Raw genomic sequence first — 17,776 nt, forward strand, 5'->3', positions numbered from 1 at the left:
AGTTTTTGACCAAGAGGATTAAAGTAAAAGCACACAAGTTGTTATAGAGCTAAAAAGGAATTAATTGTTAAAGTAAAATATTGTTTATAAACTCAAAATGTATTTGCGTCCGTTAATTCTACTTATATTATTAAATAGCTAAGTGGTATCCATTTGCTGATATTTCATCATTAATTTGTTATACACATATAAGTAAATATATTAGGGGTCCTCATGTAAACGCTTAAATGCCTCGCAAACTTTGCAATCTCTCGCAAATGAACTGTCAAAAAATTTATCGAAATTCGTTTGCACAACTCCGATATGTTTGCGCAACAATTTAGACACGCAATCTTGAATTTATTGTGTATTTCACGAATTGTTTACTTTTATTTATAAGAAATTAAAATCAAATAAAATATAAATATTTTGTGCATGTGAAAATTGTGTATCTTTGGAACAGAATGATTGGATTGAATGGCATTGTGTAGGGAAACATTAACCAACAGCTAGAACATAAACAAAATCTTCCAAACTATGTATACCATCGTTTGTTCCAAAGATTTAACTTTCACTCAACATTTCTAGAATTGAAATTTATACAATTTGAAAATTTTTTTTTTAAATTGAAAAGGTGGCCTCATGAAACACGTCGCGCAAATTTGCACAATTGAACAAATGGGCAACATACATATGTGCTGTTTTTCTAATCCAAACGAGTACTTTGAGTGGAAATTTAACATGTGTTTTGTTATTGTAACAAAAACAAAATACATGTAAAATTTAATTTAATATTTATTCGAATCGAAAACAATTGTTTTAAATTTCGCTTAAAAAAATGATAAATGTAAAATTTTGGAATCGAGATTTATGATTTTTTTGTTTGCTATCAATTTCTAATGGGCAAACGATGTCAGAACATTTTTATATTTAAACATCGATGGGCAAAATTCGAAACTTCAAATAAAGTGAATTAATATGGCAATAAATAGAAAGCAAAGGAAAGAATTTGTTAAAAATTGTATGGTTTGAAAAGAGGGTCAAATATATATCACACTAGTTGTAACCCACAACGATTGAAAAGTGATTGTAGAACATCAATATAAACATACGGTTCGATATTACATATTACATATTTGACATTTGACATTTTTCTTAAATAATGTTTACCACAAATGATTTCATTATTGTAATCATCTGCACTTTACTACAAGTTTTTGGCAATAGTGTTAATATTGTAAAACGGTTTTCATATACTATATTAATTATTAAATAAACAAATTATTAAATAAACAGATGAAAAGTTTCAAAAAGTTTTTACAAAACACTTACCATTTTGTTACTGTTTAAATTTGAAAGCTTTTGCTTCGCCTTTCTTTCGAAAACAATATTCAACCGCAAACGATGTTCAAGCCAAAAATCTGGAATAAAAAACAAAAGATTAAACATTTTTTAACAATAGATACAAAGTAAAAGGTGTAAAATGGAATATAAAAAGAGTTCTTCCTGTTAAAATTTAAATTTAAAGCAAAATATCCATACAAAATTTGATTTTAAAACGTTGTTTAAATTTAAAATTTGTTTATGAATACGGCCTTTAATAATTTAAATTTAGAGAAAAATTTAACCCATATAATTTAACACAATTTTTAAATTTGTCAAAGATTCATAAAACAAAATTTTCATAAAAAATTTGATTTATAAACCGTTGATAAAATTAGAATTTGTTTATGAATAAGTGCTTAAATATTTAAGTATAAGAGACAAATTTAACCCATACATTTACATATGTATATTTTTATGTTGTTAAAAAATGTTTGAAAATTTCCTAGGAATTTTTTTATATTTTTCAGCTTCAAAATGAAAAAATATGCGCGAAATTGACACATTTTTTTTAACAGGATGATTAGGGTGGCCCTTAATAAACGAAAGTTGCATTTTGGACATTCTCACCCCCCAGTTGGGTGAACATTATTAAAAAAATCATCGTGAAAAAATTTTAAGTAAATCGGTTGGGGTTAAGACGTGCCGCAAGCCCTCTGAAGTTTTGAGATGCATTTACAAGGGGAAAAAAATGCATTTTTTTCAGTTTTTATAAAAATTTTGCCATTAAAAAATTACTTTTGCAATTTAATTTAAAAGAATCGAAATCTGTACGTAATTGTCGTTCTAATGAGACATAAAAAACAGAAATTGGCCAAAAAATGTTAAAGTTATTAAAAATTCGCCAGGCCATTAACGTGTTTCAGGCAACTGGAACAAGAAAGGTAGGAACAAAATTAACATATTTTGATAAATATTAAAATTAAAGCTCATTTTTACTTAAAATATGTCCATATTTACTTGTATATGAGTTTTTGTCTTCGTAGGATACCGCTAACCTATTCTTAGGTATGAACAAAAAAATAAATTTTTTTTAACGGCAGATTCAAAACTCCATTTTCAAATTTTTAAAAATTTTGTTAAACAAATTTCAGAATTTTTTGATCATCTCATTGGGATTTATTAATTTATTATCCCCAACCGATTTACCTAAAATTGTTTCAGGATGATTTTTTTACTAATGTTCACCAAACTGCAGGGTGAGAATGGCCAAAATCCAACTTAGGCTACCCTAAGGATGATATGATTTAATGTTTATGCATTTCAGATATTGTTGATTCATCTTGAAATATTGGCAAATATTTTTGAACTAATTCATTACACAATACAATTATAATGCAATTTATTATAAAATATTATTAAATTTACTATGTAAAAAAAGCAAAAATTTGCGTCATGTACAAATTAATAATATTTATGAACATGTTCTTAATCTGAATGAAAAAAGTTTGGGAAAAAAAAGTCATGTTCGATTAATAATAATTATTACAAAATTCATTTCAATTATGAATTTATTTTTTCTGTGTATGTATTAGAGTTAATTTCAAAAATTTGATTTGCGGGTATCATCATTTTTCTGAAGGTTTTTGCGTAAATAAAAATAATGGCGTCCGGAAATCTAATAAAAACAAGAATTTTAGTTTTTTTAAAGATACACGATGAAAAGGCATTTTAAGCCTAGCAAAACGGTACAAATATTTCCGTTCTATCACTAACCGGGAATTTATTTTCAATAATTTTAGGGAAATGTTTGTCGGGAATTTTCGGGAATTTCTTCATAAATTTTCTTCTAAAAGTTACAATATTCAGATTCGTTTCTATGGCCAAATTTTATGCTAATTTAATTATTCTATTATATCCATAGATTTTTTCGGTTCTAGCTACAGATAGTCAGTTGGCAAAAAAGTATTACGCTTGAAAACCCCGAATTTTGTTCACCCAACTCAAGCCACAGCAGAAAGATTCGGTTATTAAGAATGAATCAAATTTAATGTTTATGCTCTTAAAGGAATTTTTCAGATGCCTAATATTACAACTTTTAGGGATATTCAATGAATATTATTCATATTTGGAGAAAATAATAACAATAATAGTTGTTCAAATTTGTTTATTTAAAATCAGATTTGTTTTATAGATTTAAAATAGTCGAAATTCGTAAGTTTTTTAATTAAACAAAGAATTTATTGATTTTATACTAATTAAAACTAGGACTTTGACAATACCGATCAAATGCCACTATTAAATGAGGAACCCTTATAAAGGCTGGACCCTGGAAAAATTTTAAGTCAATTTATTTGAAAAAAATTTCCGGGAAATTAGGAACCCTAGTAGTTGCTGATAATTGACATCTAGCAAATAACCTCTAGTGACTGGCACCTGCGTTTGAAAGACTCTGTTTAACGATATTTATGTTCTTTTATTGTTAAAAATACATTGTATGCAGTTTTTGTTTTTGGTGTGCATCCATGACACAATTTAGTAAAAAACATTGAACAAAATATAAAAAATGAAGCTCATGCAATATTTGTTGGCTGCAAAAATAATCAAAACAAAACAAAGTGAGTTTTTCAAGCAGCTGCACTGTTCGCTGCTGTTTTTGATTGGCGCGCTCTGTAAGATACAAATGTCATAAACACTGGGTTACAGACAATTGTTTTTCTTTTTTTTTTTTTTAATTTTTCCATTAAATTGTTGCAGTTTCTTTGAGGGTGAAGAACACTGGGTTGTTTTTGAAAGAAATCCCCAACAAAAATATTATGGTGCTGCAAGACGTTCATTGTTTATAAACAAATCAATGTGTTTATTTATATGTTCAAGAAAATCAAAACACAAAATAATCACTAAAAGGCATCAAAAACTCAAATTCTTAGACATAGGTCCATTAAAATTTAGGTTATTTCTTCATCACGGTCAAATTCGGTAACCGTTTGTTTATATTTGATTTTGGCCATCCACATATGATTTTCAGCCACCCATGTGGTTGGAGTTTCAGTATAAATATTTTTACATATTTGAATGGTACACTTTTTTGTTTGCTGTAACTTGTCCATTTTTATTATATTTTACTGTAGCTGCCTCCATAAATCTTCTTTAATGTTGTTTTATTTGCATAACATCACATTTGGTTTGATTTATAATTCAATAATGTGTTTATTAACTGCCAAACTGTAAACAATCTTTGTGGAGCGAGAAAATGCTGTTAATAATTTCTAGTTACTTGGAAAAACATGTTTATTATTTATTTATTTATATTTAAAATGATGCCTTAAACTTTAATAACATTAATGTTTTACCAAACAATACTTTTTTTTATAATGTATTAAATGTTGGCTTTTGAATTGTATACATAATTTTGTTATGGGTAAATCGTGATTTCGTTAATTTAAATCGACTGAGTTTTTTCGTTTATTCGAAATATTTGTTTGTAGCGCGGAATCAAAAAAAGATTTTGGGGGTGGGAATTCAATGATGTACGATGTATACTAAGCCTGCATTAATTGATCTAATAATGCTATCTAGTTACATTTGATGAATGCTTGTGATTAGTCAATATGTAAATACTACCGATATCCGTTGGATATAGTGATATTTGCTTTGCTCTTATTATATTGCGCATTCTCAACAACGATTCTGATTTATTATTGTGAGCCTGATTCAGAAACACAAGCGGAAAACAATTTTCAAGCTTTTGTATGAAAATCACTCAGTTGGTCAGACCCTAAGTGTTTTGAGAAAAGTTGAATAAGCAAAATTTAATGAATGACTCCAAAATCAGTTTCTTCAGAACCTCTCAAATTCAATATTAGCTACCGCTACCCATAAAATATGTATCTCTCCAGTTCGACTAAAGTTACCTCTAAAATACTGTTACCGAAATAACTGCAATTACCGTTACTGCATACATACCCCAACAGAAATTTGGTAAATACAATTACTTTTCAATTTTACTACATTACGTAGCAGTAGTCGAATAATGCTTTATTGATGGTAATCTGTTATAGTATTTCTAGTCAATGAATGAAGCGTAAGTATTAGCACGGTGATGCCATTGGAGGCAAGTACTTACCACTATCTCTTAATAATAAGACATTCTATGTTTACTGATAACGGCTTCTGTGAGACCTAACAATCAATGAGTTATTAAAGTCATTACTTGTAACTAGATTTAGATATATTAATGTAATGTATCCAATAGCATCACCGTGCTAATACTTCAGTATTTCCAAGTTATTATACTTTATTCAACTTAATTAAATCGTCTAATCCCTAAATATCTTTGGGATTTAAAATCTATAATCTCTCCTCCTTTATTCTAAATTACGTTAAGATGTAATATTTATCACTTTAACTCAATTCTGTTTATCAATAAAATGAAGCTGTTGCCATAAATATAAATCAAAGATAAACAAGTAAGAGTGCTATATTCGGCCGTGCCGAATCTTATATACCCTTCACCAAATTATACTTCAAAATTTTAAATATTTTTAGGTAAACAAAATTTAACTTTTTTCCAGTTGTTTTTTGAATTTTTTGGAAAAAAAAATTTTTCGATTGTTATTTTAAATTTTTTTTTTTTAAATTTTAAATTTTTTTTTTTTTTTAAATTTAAAAAATTTTTTTTTTTAAATTTTAAATTTTTTTTTTTTTAAATTTTAAAATTTTTTTTTTTAAATTTTAAAAAATTTTTTTTTTTAAAATTTTAAAATTTTTTTTTTTTTTAAATTTTAAAAAATTTTTTTTTGTTTTTTAAATTTTTTTTTTTAAAAAAAAAATTCGGGTTCAAAATTTTTTTCCCGATTTTGACCCATTGTAGGTCCAACTTACTATGGTCTTATATACGTCGTTGCAAATGTCTTTGAAATATCTATCATTAGATATCCATATTGTCTATATTAATGTCTTAGTAATCCAGATATAGGTAAAAAAATAGGTCAAAAATCGAGGTTGTCTTGGTTTTTTCCTCATATCTCAGCCATTTGTGGACCGATTTTGCTGATTTTAAATAGCAAAATTCTCGAAAGCATGTCTGACAGAATTATTGAAGATTTGGATCCCGAAGATATCTGGGGTCTTCAGAAAACTGATTTCAACAGACAGACAGACAGACAGACAGACAGACAGACAGACAGACAGACAGACAGACAGACAGACAGACAGACGGACAGACAGACAGACAGACAGACAGACAGACGGACATGGCTTAATCGACTCCGCTATCTATAAGGATCCAGAATATATATACTTTATAGGGTCGGAAATGAAAAATGTAGAAATTACAAACGGAATGACAAACTTATATATACCCTTCTCACGAAGGTGAAGGGTATAAAAACAAGACAAAAAACAAGTAAGAAAGTATGGTCGGTCAAGCCCGACCATATAATACCCTACACCAAGTAAATGAGTAAAAATATTTTTCTTTTAAAATATCAATAATTTATATTTTTGAGTGATTTTTGGAAGTGGGCCTTATATGGGAGCTATGACCAATTATGGACCGATCACCATAAAATTAGGTCGTGTGATTTATGTCTATATTAAAGTTAACTATGTTGAATTTTGTGTATATACCAAAATTTTTAAGCGATTTATGCACGTTAAAGTGATTTTCGGAAGCGGGTCTTATATGGGAGCTATGACTAATTATGCACCGATCGTAATAAAATTTGGTGACATGAATTTCGTATGTATAAAAGTTATTTGGAGCGAAATTTGTGTAGATACATATATAAATAAACATTTATGACCGATAAAGTCCAATTTCGAGAGGACATTTGTATGGGGGCTATATGAAATAATGGACCGATTTCAGCCAGTTTCAATAGGGTTCGTCCTTGGGCCGAAAAAATTATATGTACCAAATTTTATCGAAATATATTCAAAATTGCGACCTGTACTTTGCGCACAAGGTTTACATGGACAGCCAGCCAGCCAACCAGACGGACGGACGGACAGACGGACAAACATCTGCACAAACGCATAATACCCTCCCCACTATGGTGGTGTAGGGTATAATAATTTCTTCTAGAGGGGAAATCACAAAACAATATTTTATCTGCTAAATTACAAACGACACAAAAATGTACATATGTATAGAAATTTAACTAAATATGAACATTTTGTTGTTTTAGTATACATACATACATACATACATACATACATACATACATACATACATACATACATACATACATACATACATACATACATACATACATACATACATACATACATACATACATACATACATACATACATACATACATACATACATACATACATACATACATACATACATACATACATACATACATACATACATACATACATACATACATACATACATACATACATACATACATACATACATACATACATACATACATACATACATACATACATACATACATACATACATACATACATACATACATACATACATACATACATACATACATACATACATACATACATACATACATACATACATACATACATACATACATACATACATACATACATACATACATACATACATACATACATACATACATACATACATACATACATACATACATACATACATACATACATACATACATACATACATACATACATACATACATACATACATACATACATACATACATACATACATACATACATACATACATACATACATACATACATACATACATACATACATACATACATACATACATACATACATACATACATACATACATACATACATACATACATACATACATACATACATACATACATACATACATACATACATACATACATACATACATACATACATACATACATACATACATACATACATACATACATACATACATACATACATACATACATACATACATACATACATACATACATACATACATACATACATACATACATACATACATACATACATACATACATACATACATACATACATACATACATACATACATACATACATACATACATACATACATACATACATACATACATACATACATACATACATACATACATACATACATACATACATACATACATACATACATACATACATACATACATACATACATACATACATACATACATACATACATACATACATACATACATACATACATACATACATACATACATACATACATACATACATACATACATACATACATACATACATACATACATACATACATACATACATACATACATACATACATACATACATACATACATACATACATACATACATACATACATACATACATACATACATACATACATACATACATACATACATACATACATACATACATACATACATACATACATACATACATACATACATACATACATACATACATACATACATACATACATACATACATACATACATACATACATACATACATACATACATACATACATACATACATACATACATACATACATACATACATACATACATACATACATACATACATACATACATACATACATACATACATACATACATACATACATACATACATACATACATACATACATACATACATACATACATACATACATACATACATACATACATACATACATACATACATACATACATACATACATACATACATACATACATACATACATACATACATACATACATACATACATACATACATACATACATACATACATACATACATACATACATACATACATACATACATACATACATACATACATACATACATACATACATACATACATACATACATACTATATTTATTTTTTTAGTAATTATTGTCATGACAATCTAAAGCAATAGAAGTGGGAAAAGACCGAAAAAATCTAAGAGTAAAAACAACTAATTTCAAAACATCACCACTCATACCGCACACTAAAGATTTTCCATTTCTGTCTTTATCTTTATATTTGTCATGTTCACATTTTACATGATTATCGCAATCCCCTTGACACTGAAGTACAACACGACAACAGCAACAACAATTTTGCTGTATCTTTGTTTCTATTTGTATTTTATGGATGTATCTGTAATAATTTTCTACTATAATTAGAAATTATTATTTTATTTGTAGGGAGATAGATGTTGAGGTTGGGGAAACAAATTTAAATACTGTAATAATCATTTTCTAAATACTAAATTTAGAGAAAATTTATTTAAGAATCTCCAAGTCATAAATATGTATGAATAAACAGCAACACCAACAACAGATAAATATATGTATGTATATACGTTTTTAACGTAAAATAAGAATGAACTTTTGTTTTTGTTTAATTTAAAATTGTTCCACATGGATGATTTTAAGAGGAAACTGTACAATAAGGAAGTTCCGCATTTATTTTAAGAGTTTGTGTTGTTTTATTGTTTTGAAATTTATGCAAAATATTTTTAAAATAAAACCATGTACATACTTGGATACGTTTACTCATTATATAAGTAAGTATTTATGTATGTATGTATGTATGTACATCTATCTAAAAAAAACATGTTGTTTATGAAAGATAATTGCTGGAAAATTATGCAAATTTTATCAAAAATACAATATAAAATATTTTTTTTTATTTATGAGATACATAGGCATGCTATAGAAACAATGTTATCTATAAACAATAGAATATTACCACAAACGTTTCTTCAAAGAAATCATAGGCAGAAGTATTTATTCAAATCGTCAAAATACATAATAAAATTACAAATCGAAGTTTGCGTTTTCAAAATATTTCGAATAGAATCCGGTTCGAATAACCGGTTTTTAGCCTTTTTTGTCAATTGGCTTGTAATTTCTACATTTTTCATTTGCGACCCCACAAGTCGAAGTCGATATTGCCATGTCCGTCTGTCCGCCACTTTGTTGAAATCAACTTTCCGTGGCCCCCAAATAACTTACATACGTGATTCATACATCAATATATCGGGAATTCTTCCGGCTCGATTGCTATTTAAAATAGCAATTTTTGACCCATATCTGGATTACTAAATCATTAATATAGACAATAGATATCTAATGATAGATATTTCAAAGACCTGTGCAACGACATATATGTATAAGGCCATAGTAAGTTGAACCCTACAAGGGATCAAAATCGGCAAAATATTTTTTTAAATTTTTTTGTCAGAAATTATTTTTCCCCAAAAAAGATTTTTCAAAAATAAAAAATTGGAAAAAAAAAATTTTAAAAAAAATAAAAAAATATTTTTAAGTATAATTTGGTGAAGGGTATATAAGATTCGGCATAGCCGAATATAGCTCTCTTACTTGTTGTATTAATATTATTAAAAATAATCGTATAAAATCTTAAAAGAAATTTTAAAAAATATTCGATTCTGTCGAATAATTCGAGACAAAAAAACCGGAATAACTCGAAAAGTTTGTATGAACTTTTGAACTTTTGACAACTCTAATTTCGTGCAAAAGAAGTGCTACTTATATTATTTCGTGTGGAAAAATAAGATGTTTTCCACAATAAGAACAGAAAAATTATTTCGCATATATTTATTCCAAATATTTTATTTATTAAAAAAATTATTTTGAAAAAAAAAAAAAATTTTAAATCTTTGAGGAAAATTCAAAAAAAACTTAAGTTTAATTTTATTAAAATAATTTGATTATCTTTCTCGACAACGAAATAACATCAGCAGTACTTCTTTATAATTCGGATTTCATACAAACTTTGGAAAAAATGTTTGAACAATTCTCGACAAACAACATATTAAAATATGCAAAATATTTTTTTATTGCTATTTTCTTGACTTGTAGAATTGAAATATGTTAATACTTTTTTTATAAAATATACATACATATGTACTATAAATGTTCTTTTTAATGTAATCTTTTAGTCATTAGATATGTGTTTTAAAAGCTCTTTAATACAAGAACAATGTTTAAAATCGGTAGTCCGGATAATTTGATAATGCTGATTAGGGTCTGCAATCAATTATCCGGATTAGCAAGGTTTTACATTTTTAGAGAAGCTAGAAACAAAACAAATATCAGTTTTTAAAAATATTAAGAAAATAAAAATATAAAAAAAATGTTCATACCCTAAAAACTTTCTACGAACACCTCGCATAATTATGCAACTCTCTCAATAGAATGCAAATTATTACGGGGTCAAAACTTTTCCTTATCTTGACTGTAATTAAAACTGCCTCAAAACAATACTCATCTCAAATATGTATCTCATTCACTTTCACATATTCTGGTCGTATGTATGCAAGTAAATACAAGTGGATGAGTACGCCGTATTCCCATTTCCTTGGGTCTTAATTATGTATCAACTTCATCTGATGAATACGACCTAAAAACCTAGAAGTTATAAACACAGAATCTATCTATCTAAAATGAGAGAATGTAAATGTGTCATACATCATACAAAAATGTCTCATTATACAATGAGAAAATGTATCAAAAAATATTAGAAACACATGCGAGTAAATAAAAAAATAACAGTTCATTAGACAAACAAAAAGAATAAAAAAGTTTTCACACAGCAACTCATACGGAGGAAAATGTAAGAAAAGCTCAATGAAGTTTCATTTCATAAAATTTCCTTCTACATGATTTATTTTCAGATTGTCTCAGCATTTTTCGACGACAACAACAACAAATACAGGCAGATAGACAGACAGACAGAGAACCACAAGAACAGCAAGCACCAAAGTCTACTTAAGAAACCCATTGTATGTTTGGCCAAGGGCGTCCCGTCCCTTTTTGTTGTAAATTTTATTTCTTTCTTTTGTTGTAACAATAACAACAATTTATAAATGTATAATAATAGTTACAGCAACAACAATGGAAAACGAAAATAAGGCAGCTTTCTTTGGTAAAAAATTAATACCAAAATGTAGGTAATGAATACAAGCTGCAAAGAAAAGTTGAAATCTTTTAAAGCCTGGTAGATATTATTTAAATCCCTAAATGCAAAAATAGTCGTTATTGTTGCTACGAATGTTTAAAGTAATGTAAAAATTTATTGATGAAATATTTTATTTTTACAATAACCAATTTATATGTATACATAATTTGGAGGAAGAGTTCCATGGAAAGAAGCCTAAAACTATGTATGTATTTTAAACATACTTTAATTTTGACTATACATATGTATGTACATAGTTGCAAAACAATTAAAAGCTGATTTTTATTTTAAATTTATTTTCAAAAGGAACTGACTTTAGTGTTTGCCTATGATTACGGGCCAATGTACTAAAAAAATCAAAAAAAAACTTTTAAAAGAAAATTAAAATTTGTAAACCATCTTATCAGATTCAGATGTACTTTTACAGTTTTTCTTATTTACTTTATCACAACGGGACCTATGTGAGCTACGCTTCAGGAAGCTGCCAATTAATTAAGTTTTTTTTTAATTAAGGGACTGATTCAGAAACATGACCGCAAAACAATTTTCAACTATTTGTATGAAAATCACTTAGTTTTCTAATAATTTTTGAGTGTTTTCGTAGAAAAATTAAAAAATTGTTTTTCTGAATATGGCTCTAAATACTTTTAAGTTTGCTTCACACATATAACGAGTTAAAACAATTATTAAATGCGATTTTCATTTTGGATTTCGACTGCTTCCAATCCTATTAATTTTGATTGTAAACTGTTAAGTTGGACTACTGTAATTAATTTCATAATTATTTTATAGACTCATTTATTTCAGCTATTATTTGCAAAGTTGAAACAATTAAACGTAACGACAACCCAATTTTTGATCATTTTGATCATTTAGACGTAACGATATTTTAGCTTATAAAGGTAAACATACATATTTCATTTCGATAACGGTATGTTTGCAGTTAAGGTAGTCGTGTAGTTTATTGTTAACCGTATTTTAGAGGTAAGGGGTAAAATCGAGCTGAAATGGTATTTTAGGGGTAACACCCAGCAAAAACATCGCTTACAAAGGCTACAATGTCTTTTTTAATAACTTACTTTTTAAGTAGTAAAGTCTAAAAAAACAAAAAAACTGTTATTTTTTTTTCAATTTGCCCATTTTTTTTAGAAAAACAGAAAAGAATATTGCATTACTGTGTGAAAACCATTATTTGATGCACAATGAAATAACTAGCAGTGGTGTAGTGAGCACTACGGCAGACTACCAAACAGAAGGTTGCAGGTTCGAATCGGGTATGCGACTTATTTTTTTTATTTTTATTTTTTTGTGTAAATAAAAATTCTATAAATAACTCTACTAACAAAACAACTTATTTCTGGCCAAAATATAAAGGATTACTTTTGGGACATCGCGAACAAAAATAATGACTTCTTTTAGTAGAAAAATAAGTAGTTGAATCGTCAAATTCCTCTTATTTTTCGGCTTATTTGTAAGAAAAGTTTTTGCTGGGCAGTGTACTTAATTAGTTTACTTACTAAGTTTTCCATTTCTCTATTAGAAATTCTATTAAAAAAATATTGTGACCAGAGTAGAAAATATGTAATACATACGTTTTTGCTACATCTGTGCTAAAATTTTTTTTAAAAAAAAGACAAAAATATTTATGCTTTTTTTTGTCTTCTCAAAAAGTATCTCAACGAACTAAACTGTACTGTACTACTTCTAAATTTTGTCAACATCTCAAGATTTAATAACTATAAAAACCATCATTCCTTCTGCTAAAAATATGTAGCCAAAACAACAATAAAACTCAATACACCTTCTCACATCTGCACAAATGCAGCAGGGTACTTATTATGTATTGCACTCGCATGTTGTGTAAAGATGCAGAAAAGTCACATCGAAACCAACAAACAAACAAATAAACAACAAGGAAGATGCAACCATGTCGCGCACATTAATCATGACAGCAGCAGAGTCCCATCATCATATTCATCTAAGAAACATATGACGGCAACTGCATCAAACATTATTGTATTGCATTCAACAACTGTTGAAAACTTTACAACATTTTCAACAGCCAACCGAAGAGTGGAGTTGATTTTTGTATTGTAGAAACAGCAGTTCGTATTTCAATAAATAAATTTTCTTTACGAAAATGAAAAAATGTAACACGAATATACTCTTCATGACTTTTGGAGTTTTTGACTTTTTTGTTTTCTTTTACTGCGGTTTAAGATGATGATGAATTGTTATGAAAGGAACAATTTGTTGATTTTTTATCTCTGTGTCTTTTTTCTTTTTTTTTATGGTAAATTTAAATATAAAAATTTGTTAAATGTTTTTTTTTTGTTGTTGGAGCACGATATTATAAAATATAGAAATAAAACGAGCAATATTTTGCTCGTTTTGCAAAAAGCAGCTGGATTTTATTTTAAATTTTGTGCAACCATATGAAAAGGAATCACAAAAGTCATCTCAAATTTCGTTTTGTTCCAACATCATTAAGCATTTTTAAGTTTTTTTATGGCATAGTGGGAAAGAAGATTATAAATTGTATATAAAATTTCCCTGAAATTTAAATTCATTTGTCATTGTTAAGTTAAAGGTTTTACACACATCCATATGTCAAATGTTTCCATTTAAAAAGTTCCAAATGTATGTCCATTAAATAATATAGATTTTAGCAAAATCATCAAACTTTATTTACATATGTTTTTGATATAAACTGAAAAATCAAAATTTTGCGCAATTTTAAAACGATCTACTGGTGTTTATGTTAAAATCAAATTTCCGTATTCGGGCGACAGTTTTGAAACAGATAAATTTATTTATTATACCCTTCACCTTCGTGAGAAGGGTATATATAAGTTTGTCATTCCGTTTGTAATTTCTACATTTTTCATTTCCGACCCTATAAAGTATATATATTCTGGATCCTTATAGATAGCGGAGTCGATTAAGCCATGTCCGTCTGTCTGTCCGTCTGTCTGTCTGTCGGTTGAAATCAGTTTTTTGAAGACCCCAGATATCTTCGGGATCCAAATCTTCAATAATTCTGTCAGACATGCTTTCGAGAATTTTGCTATTTAAAATCAGCAAAATCGGTCCACAAATGGCTGAGATATGAGGAAAAAACCAAGACAACCTCGATTTTTGACCTATATGGTCAAACTAAGACATTAATATAGACAATATGGATATCTAATGATAGATATTTCAAAGACATTTGCAACGACGTATATAAGACCATAGTAAGTTGGACCTACAATGGGTCAAAATCGGGAAAAAAATTTTAACCCAAATTTTTTTTTCAAAAAAAAAAAATTTAAAAAACCAAAAAAAATGTTTTTAAAATTTAAAAAAAAAATTTTTAAATTTTAAAAAAAAAAATTAAATTTAAAATAATCGAAAAATTTTTTTACAAAAAAATGAAAAAAACAACTGGAAAAAAAATTAAATTTTGTTTACGTAAAAATATTTAAAATTTTGAAGTATAATTTGGTGAAGGGTATATAAGATTCGGAACAGCCGAATATAGAACTCTTACTTGTTTTTATTAAGGGCTTGTTATACCTAGAAACAAATGGTTGAGCTATCCCTTTCAATCGTAAGAAGTCCTTAACCAAACCAAACCATCTCTGACAAATCCTTCAGGTCAGAAACGACTCTTCGATTCATTAGTGCCGGCCAATGGCAGAGAAGAGCCCCATTGTAAAAACTTCTAAAGAAATCACATATGTATATAATAGACCATATAATACTATATATGATCAGGGGGTATCGATCGTAGAAAAATTAAAGAATTGTATAAACAATTAAATGGTATAGTGGTAATTAAGTAATACCGGAAATTCTTGTTAGTTTTTATTTTATTGAAAGAATAAAGAATATCATGCGATTTCTTAATTCAGAAATACATAGTTTCTAAACCCTGATACCAGATTTATGATACGAATTGAATAAGAACTCTTAAATAATGATTAGAGAAAATTATATTTTAAAACTCAATAATATTTAATATATCTATACTTAGGTTTATATAAATGAACTGTTTTTCGATTCAAATTAAATTTTATATTTTATATTTATTTTATATACAATGAAAGCTCGTGATTTTACACAACATTATAAGCTGTAATGTTTGTGCTAAAACAAAATTGATATTAATTCCTTTAAAATTCAAAAATATCCATATTTGATTGGCTTAAAACTTTAAGTTTATTTTGTAATTTTAATTAAATTTACTGTATGTACTTTTGTTTTTTGCAATATACAAATCTGTCATATACATTTATAATTTATCTGTCAAATGTTGACATAATAATAAATTCATAGCAACCAATACATATTGCAATACGAACAGACATACAAACACATTTGATTTCACAAATCAGAAATTCATTAAAATAACTATTTTGTTAGACATTAGATGTACATACATATGTATGTGTATTTGTTTAGCAACATGTGCTGTTTTTATAATAATATCCACTACACTCGAGGAAATTTTTAGATAGAAAATAAAATTCTATTGAAAAATAAATCTTTACTTAATTTCTTTAAGCAATTTAATTAAAACTTTCCTAGATATTGGCATTATTTACATATATGCTAGTACGTAAATAAAATTTCTTTGATTATTTCATTAAATTTTCTTTGAGTGTACATACTTTATAAAACGCCAAATAAATATTGTTTATTTATTAAAAAATAAATGTATTTTGTCCACACAGCATGAAACCACATATTTTAGCTTCTATTTAGAAAAATTAAAAAAAAAAGAATCGACACTAAACCAAATAATATATTTAATAAATATATAAATCAAAATATTTTAATTAAATTATGCATCAAATCAAATATGTTTTTTTATGTTTTACTGATTTCCAAAAATGAGATTTTCTGTATTAGATTTAAACATTACACACATTAGATACATGAATATGACCACTACTAAAAAGTAAATTTAAAAAAATTTTTTCTTCGATTAACAAATTATTATGTCGTTTTTTTTTTTGGTGTTTACCCTACATTAGGCAATGGTAAACATAGGCATAAGTATGAGACTTTATTTAGTAACACATTTTTGATTAAATTAATGTATGTATAAAAGTATTTCATCAATAAATAAACGCTGTTTATTTTTTTTAAATAAACGCTGTTTAAACCGCATGAATAAAACATGTTTAGATACAAAAAAATGTTGCTAAACATGTTACATTGAAATTTTCTAATAGTGGGGAGGGCATTATAATTTTGTACAAATGTCCGTCCGTATGGCTGTTCATGTACACTTTTGCGCAAAGTACAGATTGCAATTTTAAAGATATTTCCATCAAATGTATTATATTCGGCCCAAGAAATAAATCTATTGAAACTGGTAAAAATCTGTCCATTATTCCACCTAGCCTCCGGAAATACGACTTTATCGGCCATAAATGCTTGATGTGTTTTATATACAAATAAATCACACGTAAAAACTTTGTGCGGATCTATTTATAATTGACCATAGCTCCCATATAAG

The 17,776-nt window shown here is 27.3% G+C and overlaps 2 protein-coding genes across 4 annotated transcripts in view; one reads left to right on the forward strand and one right to left on the reverse strand.

Moving 5' to 3' along the window:
• MESR3 (misexpression suppressor of ras 3) overlaps positions 1 to 17,776 on the reverse strand; it is a 137,195-nt gene that overhangs the window by 45,762 nt on the left and 73,657 nt on the right. For all 3 annotated transcript variants that reach the window (XM_065499648.1, XM_065499651.1, XM_065499649.1), the window contains one exon: positions 1,312 to 1,400. In XM_065499648.1, coding sequence (XP_065355720.1) covers positions 1,312 to 1,314 — 3 coding nt within the window. In that variant the 5' untranslated portion in view covers positions 1,315 to 1,400. The remainder of the gene's footprint in view (positions 1 to 1,311; positions 1,401 to 17,776) is intronic.
• The window catches only part of LOC135950128 (COX assembly mitochondrial protein homolog), a 187,152-nt gene continuing 174,398 nt past the window's right edge, over positions 5,023 to 17,776 (forward strand). The window contains exon 1 of the mRNA XM_065499653.1: positions 5,023 to 5,026. The gene's annotated coding sequence lies outside the window, so the exon portion shown is untranslated. The remainder of the gene's footprint in view (positions 5,027 to 17,776) is intronic.

Source organism: Calliphora vicina, chromosome 2 (genome assembly GCF_958450345.1).
Source record: "Calliphora vicina chromosome 2, idCalVici1.1, whole genome shotgun sequence".
NCBI lineage: Eukaryota > Metazoa > Arthropoda > Insecta > Diptera > Calliphoridae > Calliphora > Calliphora vicina.